This window comes from Peromyscus eremicus, chromosome 7 (genome assembly GCF_949786415.1).
Source record: "Peromyscus eremicus chromosome 7, PerEre_H2_v1, whole genome shotgun sequence".
Classification (NCBI taxonomy): Eukaryota; Metazoa; Chordata; class Mammalia; order Rodentia; family Cricetidae; genus Peromyscus; species Peromyscus eremicus.
Genome location: NC_081422.1, coordinates 112,692,899 through 112,710,226, shown reverse-complemented (window position 1 = coordinate 112,710,226; position 17,328 = coordinate 112,692,899). Strand labels below are relative to the sequence as shown.

The following is a 17,328-nucleotide window of genomic DNA, read 5'->3' as shown; positions in this document are numbered from 1 at the left end:
TCTGAACTTCTCTCCAAGAACACGGGGGTCAGGGGAGCAAAACAGACCCAAAACAAACCAAGTCGCAGAAAGAAATTATAAAATTGAACACAGAAAATAGAGGGGTATGCCGGGCGGTGGTGGCGCACGCCTTTAATCCCAGCACTTGGGAGGCAGAGCCAGGCGGATCTCTGTGAGTTCGAGGCCAGCCTGGGCTACCAAGTGAGTTCCAGGAAAGGTGCAAAGCTACACAGAGAAACCCTGTCTCAAAAAACAAAAACAAAAACAAAAACAAAAACAAAAAAAGAAAAAGAAAATAGAGGGGTAAAAAAACAATGAACAAAGACCAAGGAAGTTGAGATGCTCCTAGCAAGACTGACAGAAAATAATTGGGGCCACAAATGACCACTGCCCTCCCTCCCTGCTGCTGGTTCTATACATAACAGGAAGACGGCAAGGGAATAAATACTACGGACGGCCCAATGCTCAGACATCTGTCCGCTTAAATCAAGAAACCCTCTCTATCACAAGTCTGCCCATATGGAAGAGATTATTTAAACGACTCTACAACTACTGAAAAAGTTGAATTTGGAGATTTAAAAACTGCTCCAAAGAAATCTCCAGGCCCAGATGATTTCAGTGGAAAACTAACACACTGATTCCACACAGTTGGCTCCAGAACATAGGACAGAGAGCTCCCTGACATAGTTCACGAGGTTGATATCAAACCAGGAAAAGACAACGTAAGTGAAAATTAAATAAGGGAAACTGAAGACAGTGTTGCTCACAGACGGTTTATCAATACTTAGAAAATAATTCTCCAACACAAAGTTTGTTCACGGATGTCAGGTTGGGTCCATATTCAAAGTCAATGTGCACTGCCATATTAACGAGCATGATTATACTGACTTAAGCAGAAAGGACCTACGGAAAATTTCAATTTCTAGAAAACCCAGAAAACCTAGGACAGAGGGAACTTCACCAATCCAATGACTCAAAAATCTAACAACTGAGCCAGGTGGTGGTGGCTCACACCTTTAATTCTGGCATGGAGGATCTCTGTGAGTTTTAGACCAGCCTGGTCTACAGAGTGAGTTCCAGGACAGCCAGGGCTACACAGAGAAACCCTGTCTCCAAATAAACAAACAAACAAACAAAAAACCAAAATCTGACAACTGATATTATGGTTATTGGTGGAAGATAAGGAGTTCATCTTCAGCTTGGGAGCTGCCGTGGTTTAAACCAGAAACATCCCCTACAGTCCGAGGTATTGGAACACTTGGTCCCTAGCTGGGGAGGTTTAGATGGTACAGTCTGGTTGGAAGAAAGTACATCACTGGGAGTGGGCTTTGACATAAAGAAAGAGTCACATGCCTACTTCCTTCCCGTGGTTGAAGGTGTGAGCTTCAACTTCCTGTTCCTGCCGCCATGTCTGCTGCTTGCTGCCACGTGTCCCCACCATGAGTGACTCTTACTCCTCTGGAACCAGTAAGCCCAAATAAACTTTTTCTTCTGTGGGCTGCCTTGGTCATGGCTTTATCACAACAACAGAAAAGTAACCAAATAGGAGCAAAGACATCCATCCATCCATCCATCCATCCTCACCAGTTACTTAATGTACTATTCCATGTTCTAGTCAGCGTGATAAAGCAAGAAAAATAAATGAAAGGCATACAGCCTCGAAGAAAAATAAATGTTCTTATTTGACAAGATTGCTTATATCAAAACTTGTATGAATCCACAGAAAGGCTCATAGCAAATCAGTGAGCTCAACAAAGACACAGGACACAGGATAAGTATACAATGCCAGTTGTATGTCTGTATGCTAACACAGAACACATGGACATCCAAATCGAGATTCCTAACTGCTTTACGAAGAGAGCACAGTGCAACATTAATAGGATTTGTTTACTAAAAATCATACAACCCTGATTCGAGTCCACCCATGCCTGGCTTTTTACACGGGTTCTGGGGACTGGAACTCACGCTCTCACGCTTGCGGGGTAATCATTCTTTTTTTTTTTTTTTTTAAGATTTTTTTTTAAATTTATTATGTATACAGCATGTACGACTGCAGGCCGGAAGAGGGCACCAGATCTCATTACAGGTGGTTGTGAGCCACCATGTGGTTGCTGGGAATTGAACTCAGGACCTCTGGAAGAGCAGACAGTGCTCTTAACCTTTGAGCCATCTCTCCAGCCCCAGCAATCATTCTTCACAGCTGTGCTGCCTTCACAGCCCCTGTTCTTCATCTGAACTTGCTGAAATCTGTTGGGTACATTTGCATGGTCTGTTTTTGAGTTCTGTGTCTTACTCCACACTCTTTCTCAGCCCGCATCATTTAATCTTAAAATATAATGAGTGACCACTCCCTGTCTATGAGAATGTGGTGACAGGGGCTAGGGAAATGGCTTGGTGGGTAAGAGTGCTTGCTGTACAAGTATGAGGATCAAGTTCAAGCCCCCAGCACCCACCTAAAAGGTCAGATGTGGCTGTACAAGTCCAGCGCTGTATGCAACAGAGCCACAAGGGCGGCGGGGACTTGGTCACTGGCCTGGTTCAGTGAGAGACCCTGTCTCAGGGGAATAAGGCCGGTAGTGACAGTGCAGGACATATCACATACATACACAAATATATAATTTTTTAAAATGACAACATTAAATACTCGAAGCTTTAGAGAAATAGATGCCTTCTACTTGCTACTAAGAAAGCAAAATGGTATGTTTATTCAAAGAAACAGCAGTTTATTTTAAATTAAAAAAATGTGAATTAAACTTACAACCATCACACGACCCAGTAACTACACTTACATAAAAATGTCCGTATGTGTTCATGGCAGCTTTATTCAAAATACCCCAAATCTAGAAATAACCCAGATTATCTCCAGAGGATGAGCAATCAAACTGTGGTATGTTCACACACTGACTATTACACAGCAAGGAACAAGGAAACCCAAATATTAACATGAGCAGTAACAGAATGACTCTCTGGAGAATCATACTGAGGGAAAAGAGTACATTGAAACGATCACATTCTGTCTGATCCTGCCTAGCTAACATTTCTGAAATGACAAAATTTTGGACATAGGAAACAGAATAGAGGTTGCCAGTGTGCTAAGGAGGGGGCCAGGTGAGGAAAGGGAAAGGCTGTGGCTAGAAAGAGCGTTAAAGAGTGAGCGGAGTCTCTTGGTACTGTAATTTCTGCCTTGATAAGGTCATTCTCAACATCTCGGCTGTAAAGACATTCATTGTCTTGCAAAATATTAACACTGAGGGGATCAGGGCAGAGGAGACAGAGATCTCTGTGACCCTTCCCCTCCCTTCCCCTCCCCTCCCTCTTTCCTCTTCAAAGGGTCCTGCCACAGGTTAGCCTGGAATCTGTGATCTTGGTCTCAGGTATGCATCACCACACCTGGCCCTGTGTGATTTCTTATAACAACATATGAATCTACAGTTATGTTAAATAAAAGTTTAAGTCAGGCATGGGGAATTTAAGTCTGGTGTGGAATGCACACCTTTAATCCCAGCACTGGGAAGGCAGAGGCAAGGGATCTCTGAGCTTGTGGCCAGCCTGGTCTACACAGACAGGGCTACATGGGGAAAACCCGTCTCAACAACAACAACCATGACAAAAGTTTACTTTTAAAAACTTAATTAACTGGGCACACTGATATATGACTGCAATCCCAGCACGTAGGAGGTAAAGGCTAACTCTGGCTACCCAGAAAATTCCTGGGCAGCCTGAAGTTCATGAGACCCTGTCTCACATCCCCTCTACAAAATGTTAATGGGAACCTTCTTCCGATCTATCCCATCGTCTGAAATGATTACTGCCTATAAGACCCTTTTCTTGGCTGTAATTCTGTCAGCACCTCCAAGGTCGGAAGCTCTCAGTTAGGACCACAAGCTGCTCCTCCAGAGAATTGGGTTCAAGTCCCAGCACCTACATGGCAATGTACAACTGTGTGTAACTCCCATCTGGAACTGACTCCCTCTTCTGGCCTCTGCATGCACATGGCACACATACATTCATGTAGGTAAAACACCCATACACGTGAAATAAAATTTTAAAAATGTTAAATTATATTTTACAAATGACTAAGGCCACAAACATGTATGAGAGGCAGACTCAGTACTTTGGGCCTGAATATCTGCATAAACTCACTGGCCTGCAGTAATCTCCTGTAAAACTATTAGCTCACAAAACAATTAGCTGCTTAGCTAGCATTGAAATGTTCTGGATATTTCTGCATATTAATCAAGGTTTTGGGAGTTTGTTTTGTTATTGTACAATTCCTTCAAATGATTTCTTTCCAAAGAGCTAGCCGAAGTTGCCTCACTTACCATTCAGCCTTTGCCCCAGAGGGAATCATCCCTGTGTGTTTGCTCCTCCCAGATTATTTTTGTGTGTGTGTATTTCTAGACGTTTGTTCAGTTCTGTGTATTTGATTTTTTTAAACAAGATAGGATCATACTATTATGTCATTTTTGAGATTTCTCACTTTGAAATGTCTCAGAAAGTCACATGTCTGTGTTCAGATGTAACTTAACTGTTCCAACGGCCTGGTAGCATTTGTTCTGCAGGACTGAGGTCCCACTGTCCAGCCTGAATCACCTGTTGACACAGGATGTCTGGAAATGTTGTTACTGCAAGCCGTGCATGTGGTCAGCAGCGACATCATCGCACTGTGTCTCTGGAGTGCAGAGGAGCTGACTCCTCTGTGACAGGGACATGGAGAACACAGGTAACTCTGGGGTCAGCCGCACCCACACTGGTCCCTCTGTTTCCTCCGTTTTGCTTGAGGCTAAGGGAGGCCACATGACCCAGTTCTGGCCAATTAAACATGAACAAAAGTTTGCTGAGCAGTGCCTGGGAATGTCGACTTTCCAGGTAAGAGGGCTAAACCTGACCTGCTCGGTCTCTTTTCCCGTCTTGAGGATAACTAGGGTCACTAGAGGGGCTGCAGCCAGGATGCAGCATGGGGTGGGGAGCCAAGACACTCACCGTGAAGCTGGCTCTCACATCAGAGCTGCTTGATGACAGCCACAGCAGCCAACCTCCAGACACTTGTCATAACGGAGGAGCTGGCTTAGGCTGCAGGAAGCCTGGTTTTCTGTTACTTGCAGCCAAAGCATTCCTCATGCTTTAAGTATTAAATTACTGTTTAAAATGCTTGCACTCCTGGGGCTGGTTAAGAGCACTGGCTGGGTTCAGTTCCAGCACCTACATGGTGGCTCACAACCAATCATCTGTCACTCCAGTTCCAGGGGATCAAACACCCTCTTCTGGCCTCCACATGTACCAGGCACACACATGGTGTATGGACATACATGCAGGCAAAACACCCATACACATGAAATAAAAATAAATCTAAAGGACAAGCAAAATCTGTACTTTTTTTTTTTTTTAATTTTCTCCCAAGTCTACTGAGAGGACCCGTTTTCCTCCAAACATCTGTCAGCTTTGAACATTGGAAGTCACTTAAATGTTTAACAAGAATAGCCTGGGAATGGGTAGTTCGCAGACTGACCAGTCGTTCAGTTTTCTTCTCCCAAGGCTTTCTCATGCCTATCTCTTGTCTGCTTTTCTAAGTGCTAAGAGACGGCATGGTGGGAACAGCGAGGCTGATGGGACATCGTTCTTTGTAGCCTTACACTACACTACAGTCCAGTCACACACAGCTGGGGGAGTAAGTCCAGAGTGGCAGGCTAAGCTGATGGTGACAGCCATCCCCGAGTACACCACCACATCTGCTGTGTCCAGAAGTAACTCAACTCGCTGCCAGCACATCAAACTTCCTTCGTAAACCTACTGAAACTAAAGTTGTGGAGCAGCAGTCCACTGCACACAGGGCAGAGTCCCTCCCACCAAACCCAAGAGCAGTTGGTCACTGTCATTCCTATTTGACAGAATAAATCACCAAAGCAAACATTCTACAGCCATCCATCACTTTCATACCACAAACACTTCCAAACATTGCAGGCCCAATATTTAATAACAAAATGACTGTCTTAAATTATGCAAACCATGTTCTGCCTATCTAAAGATATCAGCATGCTGAAGCCGGAGACACTGCTGAACCTGTTTGGTGGTTCATTATTCTAAAGAATCTGTTTCAAAATTTGATTCTCAGAAATAGACTCGAGGTGGGAGGAGCATGCGCTGGAGGGGGCTGGGGGAGCTGGGTTGGGCATGATCAAGATACATGCATATACCTGGGGCTGTCAAAGAACAAGCCTTGGCTGTTCTGGAACTCGCTCTGTAGACCAAGCTGGCCTTGAACTCAGAGAGCCTCCCGTCTCTGCCCTGAGCACTGGGATTAAAGATGTGCACCACCACCGCCCGGCCAAGCCAAAAATATTTTTAAAAAACAAACAATAAAAACTGATTCTCAAGTATTTTGTTATACCACATATGATCAAAATTATATTAACTTTTTGGAGTAAAAAAAAAAAACCAAAACCTCATGTTAGTGGGATTTTAATGGTTTTCCTAGCCAGGCACCCCACCCGAGGACAGCAGGCAAGGAATTCCCCGAAGCAGTTAACAAGTAACCAATCCGACACCGAAAACAAACAAAATCCGCTGTTGAAGATATGAAAAGCCTGTTCAGAAAAGCAATGTCAACAGGCCGAGCGAACAGCGCAAGCACCTCCAGAAACGAAACACATACAAGGTCTGGCTTTTCTACAGACTGACTCTGCTTCAGGAATCCCAGCATCCAGAGGACAGGGGGAGTCTGCAAAATGCCTGCTCCTGGGGTGAGGGGCGCAAGAGGCCCAGGTGCTGAGCAGTCCCCAGCTGCCTGCCACACCTCCTGCAACAAGAGCTGAGGGTTCACTCTCACACAGTCCACAGTAGAGAGGAGCACTGGGTTCTCCAAGCTTTCCTGATGCTTCCTTCAGGGACCTTCCCTGAGGGGACATACCCAGCCAGGGCCCCAAGAACGCTGGCCCTTATGGTGAGAAGGCTAGGCCACAGAGGTGCGATCCACTGAGGCCCAGGCAGGCGTGGGATTCACTCCATACCCTCTTGCAGGGTTTTTAAAACTCATTTATAGGGCATAGAAGGCTTCTGGGGGGAGAGTTTGAATTCTTTATTTTACATTTAGAAAACCAGTGTGTCTACACAGGCGGTGTTTACAGTGTCCGGAGTGAAATGGGATGGCAAATCCCCACCTGAGGGACCTCTGGGGATGCTCTGCATCTTCCTGGCTTGCCCTGGGGTCCTACTTGGGGAGAGGTGCTGGACTGTTCCTCATCCTGTTTCCCAGGAGGGCTGCAGTCCTTGCTCACTGCACAGGCACAGAGGGTGGAGGGGGCAAGCAAGTCCTTGGGGAGGGCAGGGAGATTCAGGTGTTTGTGCCGCACATGGCAGAGGGACAGTGAGTCGCCAGAACAAACCAAGCCAGATTGGTCAGCTCTTCTAAACAGTCTGTCCAACCTGCAGGACGCACAGCGACTCCAGGCAGTTCCGAGGGGTCAACACACCAAGAAAAAGACCAAAAAGTAAATAGAGAAAGGGACTGGGGCCAGAATATGCCCCCACAAACCAGGTACAACAATGCATTGCCGGCTGGGCCCCTGACCAGCTCCCCAGAGGGACAGCTCTAACAGTTTCCAGAGTGCTGCTTAGCACCCACCCATCCACCCACCCACCCACCCGAGGCCTGAGACGCCAGGCCTTGGAGTTCTTCACTGGCTGGTTGGTGGATTTGAGACGAGAGCTAAGAAGGAAGTGTGCGTGTGTGCCTGTACGTGTGTGCTCAGCACTGCTCCTCTTCACCTCGCTCTTCCACTCGCACAACCAACTACTCTCAAGACATGGCCTGACTGTGCTGTGCACAAGCAGGCACAAGCATGTGTGCATTCATGTACCCACAGGTTCTTGGTTGGCAGATACACACACACACACACACACACACACATCCTTACAGTAGAGAGAAACAGTGCATTCACTCTGCCAGTTGGGTAGTGTAGGCACACAATCACACACACACACACACACACACACACACCAACTCCATCAGAAGTGAACATACATACACATCCAATGTCCCCAGGCTCCGGCTCTGCACACACTCCACCTCTCAGTCAGATGCATACAGACCTCCACAGAAGACCACAAACTCACAGCCTGTCAGCAGCAACACACACAATCTGTTAGAAGCACACACGCCCTTACAATCTTCCAGCTGGCCTGCGTACACGTAGGTGCACTCACAACCTGTCACACGCACCGCATGCACACTTAGAACAGCTCTGTGCAGTGCACACACCCGATCCCAACTTCTCAGCCGCTCCTGCACACTCACACGAGCTCAGCGGGCACAAGCACCCTCGCAGCCTCGCTCTGCTCCAGGCGCACCCCACACCCACGCACCCTCTTGGCCCGGTGCACCCCTCCCCCACGCCCGTGCGGGCGCACACTGAGAACTCCGGCGACGCGGGGTGCACTCACACCCCTCGCGGCAGCTGCCTGTGCCCCTCCTCACCTTTTTCGCCCGCGCAGGGCGACCGGGCCTCGTCCTCCTTGGGGTTGGTCACCTGGGTGATGATGGCCGGACCGTCCATGGGTGCGCGCAGCGCCGGCCGCCCGCAGGCCCGGCCCCCCGCAAGCTAGGCGCGGGGGGCGCGCGGGGGCGCGGCGCAGGGGGCGCGCAGGGGCGCGGCGCGGTGGGGCGCTCGCCGCCGCCGCCGCCGGGGCGCGCCCGCCGCCCGGCCCCGCGCTCCGAGAGAGGAGGCCGGGGCCCGCGCCCCAGCTCCAGCCGCCGCCGCCGCCGCTGGGCTGGAGCGGCCGCCGCCTCGTCAGCATGAACCCCGGAGCCGCGCCCGGGAGAGCCGCGCTCGGGGAGGCGGAGCGGGAGGCCCGGCGCCGCGGGAAGCGCGAGCGGGCGACGGAGGGAAGGAGCGAGCGCTGAGCTAGGGCGGGAGGGCGGGAGAGAGGGAGCGCAGGAGGGAGGGAGGAAAAGCGAGGAGGGCGGGCGGGTGGGTGTGTCCCGGCCCGAGGACTAGCCTCCACCGCCGCCGGCGCTGCCCGCCCGCCCGCCCCGGAGAGGGGTGCGGGGCCGGGTCGGGGGCACAGCGCGCGGGGTGTGGTCTTAGGGCCGAGGACTGCGGCGCGCGCGGGGCACAGGGGGCCTCGGAGTAGGTGGGAGGGTGCAGTGGAGCCTGGGAGAAGGAGCGGGCTCGGCGATGGGGTGGGCCGCGGAGCGGGGAATGGACGAGCGGGGCGCGCGCGGTGGAGGCCCTGGTGCAGCGGGATCACCGGCTGAGGCCCAGGGAGGTTTATTCACCCCGAGGCCAGACGCCGTGGGAGACGTTTGCAGTCGCTAGTGGGTTCCGGGCGAGGGACGTCCTGACGCTTGAACTGGGAATGGAGGTTCCGCCAGGGGAAGCGGGGAGCGAGGCTGCAGAAGGATTCGGGCACGGAGTTGGGGTGATGTAGAGCTAGGGTGTGAGGTAGGGCCGAGCGGATGCTGGACCCGGGAGTGAGGAGGCGATGAGTGGTGCGCGGAGAGTCCGCAGTCCAGGCTCGCACTGTGCAGTCTGCATAAGCAATCGGGATGAGAATCGGTGTGTGGAACAGTGCGTCTTTGACGCTAGACCTCCAGGCACGTGGGGCTGTGGGCACCTCGGCGAGGGGCTGTGGGCACCTCTGCCGCTTGGAGGCAGAAAGGAGGATGTGGCTGAGGGCTGAGGGTGGAAAGTGGCCTATGGGAGCAGAGTTGGGCCCGGTCTCCAGTACTTGGGGCATTGGGCTGCTGCCGGCTCTGGGGTAACAGCCACCAGTTTTGGAGGGTCTGAGCCTTTCGGCGCCCTCACCTTCTTGTTCCAACTTGCAGGCCAGACTTGCATCCCTGTCAACCGGTGGGCGGGGCACTGCTGCAGTGGGCGCGGGCCGTGGGCGCTCGCGCGCGCTGCTCACCAATCACCACTGCCTGGGCGGGGCTGAGACTCGTGACGTATGGGCGGGCAGGAGAGAAAAATTTGACTCCGCCCGCTCTCCAGCTTGCGCGCGCACTTGCCTCCCTCCGCCCCCGCCCCCCGCAACCCCCGCCCCGCGGTGGCCTTCCAGAGGGGAGGCCCAGTGGGACTTACTCACTTTTCCACGGGGTTGGGATCCCGGTGCTGGCCGCAGTCAAGCCGTGTGTAAAGTTGGAAAGTCTTCGAGAAGCGCCTCTAAGTAGAGGTGAGCCCGCGGACCGGTGGAGTCGGGAGAGTCCCACTGTGGGAGACTGCCCCGGGGCAGGACTTCTGCGCCTGAAACACGAGCTGCTGTCTAAGGGAGTTAGGCAAGAGGTCAGCGTTTTGTTCCCAAACCCAGGCAAGTGGCATCCTGGTACTGCGCCTGGAGAAGGCGTTCCAGGTGCCCTTAGGGTGTGCTCGCCCAGGAGTATGTGCACTTCTTAGAGTGAATATCTGGAGGCAGCCAAACCATGAAGCGCGAAGTGCCCTTTTGATGAGGCAGGCGAGCCTCAACGAGTAGCCCACCCTCGGGGCATGACCTCGCTAGCCCTCGCTGGTGCAGGCTCATTAAAGCCCGGTGGCACCCAGCACTTGCCCGTCTCATCTTCCAATGCCTGTCACACATTGTGAGGAGATGCCTGGATCGTCTGAACTCACCTGAGCATGTGTTTAAGCCCTGGATTCCTTTGGCTAAGAAAGGGGTGGGAGTCCATGAAGGGTGGGATACAGGGCCGCCAGAAACGGCTTTCACACGCCGAGTCTCCTGCTTAGCTTTTTCTGTAGCAGTGATTTTTTTAGGACCCTCCAGTAAAAGTTCTTTCCTTACCAGCCGGCATCCTCCACCATTCTCAGCTTCCTGAAATCACCTGCAAGTCCCTCAACCCCCACCCCACCATTTCACCCATTCACCCTTCCTTTCTCTCTAAATTTATTGTTTGAATATTTTATGTATGTATACACTGTGTCTTGATCAATTCATCCCCCAACTCCCCTCAGCAACCCCATTACATCTCCCGTTCAGTTTCATGTCCTCTTCTATAATTATTTATTTGACCTACTGATTATTGTTAGCCTGAGCACATGGATGTGGGATCATTCACGGAGGCACGGGGAACTCACTAGTGGCTACACTTCTCAAGAAAAGTGACTCTTCCTGCCCTAGCAGCCATCAACTGCCAGTAGCTTTTAAGGTGGTGTGGGGCCCTTGCAGGCCTTCCCCACTCATTGTTGGAATTCTTGCCTGGCCTGATCTTGTGCAGGCAACTACAACTACCTTGGGGTAACTTGTGAAAGAGGGAAACATTTCATAGCTCAATCCCCTATCTTGCTTTTACACTCTTTCTGCCTCCTTTTCCAGATGTTCCTTGAGCCTTGGTGCTGGGGTGATGGGATGGTGTGTGTGTGTGTGTGTGTGTGTGTGTGTGTGTGTGTGTGTGTGTGTGTTAATGGGGTGGGGTGGGGGGGTGTTGGTGGAGATGGCCCAGATGTGGCTGAGCACTCACAGTTGCTTGTTCTGGGCACTTTGAATGGTAATCCATCTCCTCATTGATCACTGCCACTGCTGTAAGTGAGCCATTTCCCCATCAAGGCTGGGAGCATCAAAAATCCTGCGTCGGTCCGGGGAGGAAGAACTCAGCTTTCTGTCTGTCCTTAAGGTTCTTTTCTCTCCCATCTGTCCATTTAAGAATTCAACTTATTCATAGAAATCAAAGAAACATGTTACCCATCGTCCCATCCCATCCTTAAATCAATCTTTCTTCCATTTCTTCTTGTCATTGCAGACCAGATTTTTATGTTGTTATCAAAACCAAACCAAACCACATGTTTAAAATGATAAGGTCGGAGCTGGAGCGGTGACTCAGTGGTTGAGAGCACTGGATGTGCTTCCAAGGAGCCGGATTCAGTTCTCTGCACCCACATAGTGGCTCACAACCACCTGTAACTCCAGTTCTGGGGATCCGATGCCCTCTTCTGGCTTCTGAGGGCACTACACGCACATGGTGCACAGACATAAGTGCAGGCAAAGCACACATAAAACAAAAAAATTTAAATACATTTTTCCATGAGTATTTTTGTTACACACAAAATAGATGGATATGTGTACACAAGGTATAAATACAACCCACTGAGTCCATTTTGTGTGTGTGTGTGTGTGTGTGTGTGTGTGTGTGTGTGTGTGTGTGTGTATGGTTTCAGAAATGACCACTTGGTATTGGATAACCTATATGGGGACTCATCCATGGGAGAGGCTGATTCTCCCTCTCCTAGCAATCATTAGTTGCCTATAGTTCTGTGTCTAGGGGCGAGACCCTGTGACATTTTCCTGTTTCTATGTTAGTGTGTCTACTGAGAGTGCCATTGTTTTAGTATTGTGAAGCTATTTCTAGGAGTAAATTTTAAATTTAAATGTGTTTTTCATGTGGTGACATAACCATTATAACTATAATAAATAATTTCATAGTATCACAGAGAGACTGAGTTGACACAGTACTTTGGTTTCCAGATGGAAGATTAAAGTATGTGCCTACAGATTAACCATGAGGCGAATATACAGCTACACCTTAGTTGTTACACCATATATACAAGATGAATCAACTAATTAAACAATACCAAATACACCAAGACAAATATGGGCAAATGCTTTTGATCTTGCAGGGGAAAAACCTAAGAGTAACAAAACAAAAAACAAAAACAAAACCTTGAGAAATGACAAAAGATAAAATATCCCAGGCCATTCAGCAAGCATTTATTAAGTGCCTTCTGTTCGCTAGGATCTGATCTAGGCATTGAGGATTATGGAGCTGAGCTACCCTGCTCTCCCATAGATCAGGCATGACAGTATCTGTTCCTATTTGTGGCTCTTTGGGAATTTGAGTAAAGCATCCCCAGTATCCAGAGGACAGATGGCATCCATTGGAGGTCAGCTATATCAAGGCTCAGAGAGGCTCAGAAACAGTTAAAAGGATGGGTAGAAGTCATGTTTCCCTTACATACTGCCATGATATAGTACTCTTGTGCCGCTAATATAAAAACAGCTTTAGATCTGGTGTGGTGGCACACATAATTCCAGCACGGGGAGACAGAGGTAGGCGGATCTCTGAGTCCAAGGCCAGACTGGTCTACAGAGAGAGTTCCAGGATTACTGGTGCTATTGAAATTATGAAGCAAAAAATATAAAGGACTGTAGTGATATACTGTGTACCCTAATAAAGCTTGCCTGAGGATCAGAGGACAGAGCCAGCCACTAGATTAGACACAGAGGTCAGGCAGTGGTGGCACACACCTTTAATTCTATCACTTGGGAGGCAGAGATCCATGTGGATCTCTGAGTTCAAGGCCACACTGAAAACAGAGCCAGGCATTGGTGGCACATGCCTTTAATCCCAGGAAGTGATGTCTGGGCAGAGAAAGGTATATAAGGCATGAGGACACAGGAACTAAAGTAGTTCAGCTGAGACCCATTCGGATGAGGACTCAGGATTTCAGTCAGAGGATTCGTGGAGTTTGGTGAGGTAATAGGTGGTGGCTGTGGCTTGCTCTGCTTCTCTGATATTTCAGCTTTCACCCCAATATCTGGCCCCAAGTTTTTTTTTTTTTTTTTTTTATTATAAGACCATCTTAGAGTTGAACAAGAAAGGGCAGATCTTTGAGTGTGCTTCAGACTCCCTGGAATCCTCCACAGAGATGAGCGTCTCATTTGATATGTATATTGTGTTGTTTTGTTTGTTTTTTTCAAGGCAGGGTTCTGTGTAACCCTGGCTGTCCTGGAATTTGCTCTGTATACTGGCTGACATCAAACTCAGAGATCCACCTGTCTGTGTTTCCTGAGTGCTAAGATTAAAGGTGTGTGCTACCACATCCAGCTTTATTGCATATTCTTTTCTGGGGGGAGGGGGATGTTTTTTTTTTCCATTTGTTTGTTTCTTTTCTCAGGGTTTCTTTGTGTAGCCTTGGCTGTCCTAGAACTCACACTGTAGACCACGTTGGCCTCAAACTCACAGAGATCTGCCTGCCTCTGCCTCGCAAGTGCTGAGATTAAAGGCATGCACTACAGCCACCCAGCATTCAAATTTTTTTTTTTATCTGTCACATTTTTGATTGAAAATGGTTAATCTAATTGCCAATACTAAATAATTTTTGTTTGATATCACTGGGTCAGATATTTGCATATAGTACAGACAAGTCTGTGTGTATATGAAAAAATGCATGCCACCCAATGCATGTCCTGTGGATGGGCATGCAAACCTGAGTATTCATATCCACCACACAGATATGCCCTTCCATCTACTCACGTCTAGACTCACCTGGGTAAAAAGCCCATATGAAATCCCCGAACTTACCTCAGTCTACACAGTTCCACATGCTAATAAGCAATGCACACTTGTGCCTCGTGTACCTATGTACTCACACATACACATGCTCACAGGTACTCAAATACATGTGTTACACAGACATGTATCATCCCCACACATAATTATACACGTGCATTTGCTCACTCCCACACTCATTCCTGCACGAGGTGGGTTTTCAATCATGGGTCCTGTCCCTTTCTCAGCTACAGGAAGGGAGGCCAAACCTCTGCTCTCAAGCATGTGGAGACCAACATGTACAATGTCCAGCGACTGCTACACATCAGGGGAAGGAAGCATGTGTCTGCCACTGAGGTGAGGGCACCGGGGACGTGGTCTGACTCCGGACTCACACAGCTGAGTATCCTGAAGCATAAGAAAGGGCAGGAGTTGGTGGAGGATGTAGGGAGTGTGTGGAGCAATGAGCTACAGTTCCCCAGTCGGCCCACCTCCCTCAGGAGACAGACACAGGCAGCCTTGGGTTCCTGCCCCCCCCCCCCCCCTGCTGCTGGCCCGTCTTTCTTCGTGTCTCGTGGATGCTTTAAGAACCCGGGCCGAGGAGGCAGATGCAGTGGTGGACTGAGCCATGTAGTCTTAATTTAGCAAAATTTTTGTTTTTCGTACATGTGCCGTATTAACCCTTTAGAGACAGCTGCTCTTCCCATTGATAGTGGTCCTTTATCAACTCAGTGAAGGGCTTTGCAAAGCATCCGAATCCAACACAAAGACAGGAACTATACTCACACTGCGTCTATATTGATGGACACAAAGAGCTGGTCAAGAAGCTCATGACCAAGGGAGAGTGTGTAAATCAGCCTAGGGGTCTCCATTCTAAGAGCACAAGGAAGAGATTATAAAAAGATTGACATTGTGTTCACTCATCCGTGCAATCTGTCTGCTTGTCCTTCTGCTTCTTAGTTCTCATCTAAGTGTGCATTACACTATTCCATGCTTTTCTTGACAAAACCAATGATAATGGCTTTGACCCTACCAAGAACATTCATATGGCAACCTCAAATGTACAGTCAGAAAAAACTTTGTTTTAGTATATATGATTAGTACTCATCCTCCGGAGTCATATCAAATTTAAAAATGCCTTACCACTTTTTATCTAACTGTAAAAGCAGACTATCACTCATATCTGCTGTTAAGATCTCATATGTATCTAAGTATTTTATAATACGGACCTCTGACTTCCAGAGGTAGTCACAATCCAGGAATCATAGGCCACCAGTGGTCATCATCGATCTTTCTTTCTTTAAGACAGGGCCTCAAGATGTAGCCCTGGCTGGCCTGGCACTTAGAGAGATTCTCCTGCCTCTGTCTCCCATGTGCTGACATGAAAGGTGTGCACCACTACCCCAGGCTTCTTTGGGGGAAACTAGTGGGAAAGACTGAAAAAGACAAACAAATGAAACACCACCAGCAAAAACAGGGGCGTGGAAAATGTAGCGAGACCACGAGCTGAGAAAGAGGGCTGCATGGAGTGAAAGATCAAGATTAGAATACCAACACCCATGAGGCTAGAACTGGTGAGCTGGCCCTGGGAGCCATGCACGGGAGCAGCTCGGTCCTGGGAGCCACGCACGGGAGCAGCTCCGGCCTGGGAGCCATGCACGGGAGCAGCTCCGGCCTGGGAGCCATGCACGGGAGCAGCTCAGTCCTGGGAGCCATGCATGGGAGCAGCTCCGGCCTGGGAGCTATGCACGGGAGCAGCTCAGTCCTGGGAGCCATGCACGGGAGCAGCTCCGGCCTGGGAGCCATGCATGGGAGCAGCTCCGGCCTGGGAGCTATGCACAGGAGCAGCTCAGTCCTGGGAGCCATGCACGGGAGCAGCTCCGGCCTGGGAGCCATGCACGGGAGCAGATGGGAAGACAGATGAGAAGCACTGGTGAGGGTGGCCTGACCTCCAGTCTTGGAGGACCCTAAGGTAGTATGGTGGTGAGCTCTTAGTGTGTATGGAGAGTAGTAGTGAGTGAGGAGAGTCGGAAGAAACTGGGCTTTGGGATGAGGGTCTGGTGATGGACAGGGTATGGTCAAGCAAAGCCTTACCACACAGGAGACAGTGGGAGTGGTTTAGAGGGAAGGAGTGTGGGAATGCTGAGCAGACACACGTCCAGGAGATTCCTGCCAGCTAACAGTTGGTGAGCAGCAGTGTGAAAGTTAGAGGAACCCATTCAGAAGGGAACTGGTGGCTGCGGTGAACAGAGAGGACTGAACAGACTCCAGACATCCTGTGGGAGGAGAGCGAACAAATCTGAGTGAGAGGTGAGCAAGGAAGAAACGGCCTCCCGGCCTGTGGCTTGGGTACCCAAGCCGAGGGTTGAAGCCTGTCGGAGATGGCCTAGGTCTGGCACTCCCAGCCTGCTCTCCATCCTTGAATCTCTGTCCCAGGCTGTTTGTTGGTCCCGTGTGCCCTCAGTTTTGTGTGTCCTTTGTGCTGCCTCTTGGTAATTGTCCTTTTCTGAGTCTGCCTTCACGGGTCTCCGGCACTTTCCTCTTAGCTCCTTCAGGAGCAGAGCCTGAAGGTGCTGATTCTCTTCTTGGGAGAGGAGGAAGTAGTTTCTGAACAGAGAGAGACTCCTGGTGGCTGGTCAGGTGGTTGCACAGCGATGCCTGCCCTCGGGTCTGTGTCTCTTTTGTGATTCTTTTGGACTTGGGTGAGGTTTCTCTAGCCCTTCTCTCCTAGTGGGCACAAGGCCAAGGTTCTGCAGGACATTCCAAGAAGCCCCACTCCTAAGCAGACCATGCCTCACCCACACTAAATCTCTGTGCTTCAGTATTGCAGGCTTAGGCCTAATGAAAGGCAGAGGGATAATCACGGATGGCACAGAGGAGAGCTGGTTTTTCCGTCAGCACAGAGATGTTACTCAGAGTCATTTTTAGGGGCTTCAGTTTTCCGAGCTGGTGGGTTTCTGCATCCAGTGCACACAGAGAAGGCTGCGTGATGACGGAGGGAGAAGCTGGCTCCAGACAGCAGGCTGCGCTTGGAATTCAACCTGCAGGTAAACCTGATAAAAAGATTTATTTTT

General features: G+C 49.7%; 1 protein-coding gene and 1 non-coding gene across 3 annotated transcripts in view; both read right to left on the bottom strand.

Moving 5' to 3' along the window:
* The window catches only part of Ctdspl (CTD small phosphatase like), a 126,686-nt gene extending 118,119 nt beyond the window's left edge, over positions 1-8,567 (bottom strand). For both annotated transcript variants that reach the window (XM_059268865.1, XM_059268866.1), the window contains exon 1: positions 8,474-8,567. In XM_059268865.1, the coding sequence (XP_059124848.1) occupies positions 8,474-8,552 (79 nt within the window). In that variant the 5' untranslated portion in view covers positions 8,553-8,567. The remainder of the gene's footprint in view (positions 1-8,473) is intronic.
* A 6,910-nt stretch (positions 8,568-15,477) lies between these two features.
* LOC131915741 (small nucleolar RNA SNORD113/SNORD114 family) lies at positions 15,478-15,547 on the bottom strand. Its single transcript, XR_009380397.1, has one exon. It is a non-coding gene; the product is annotated as a small nucleolar RNA SNORD113/SNORD114 family (small nucleolar RNA).
* Positions 15,548-17,328: the final 1,781 nt, after the last annotated feature.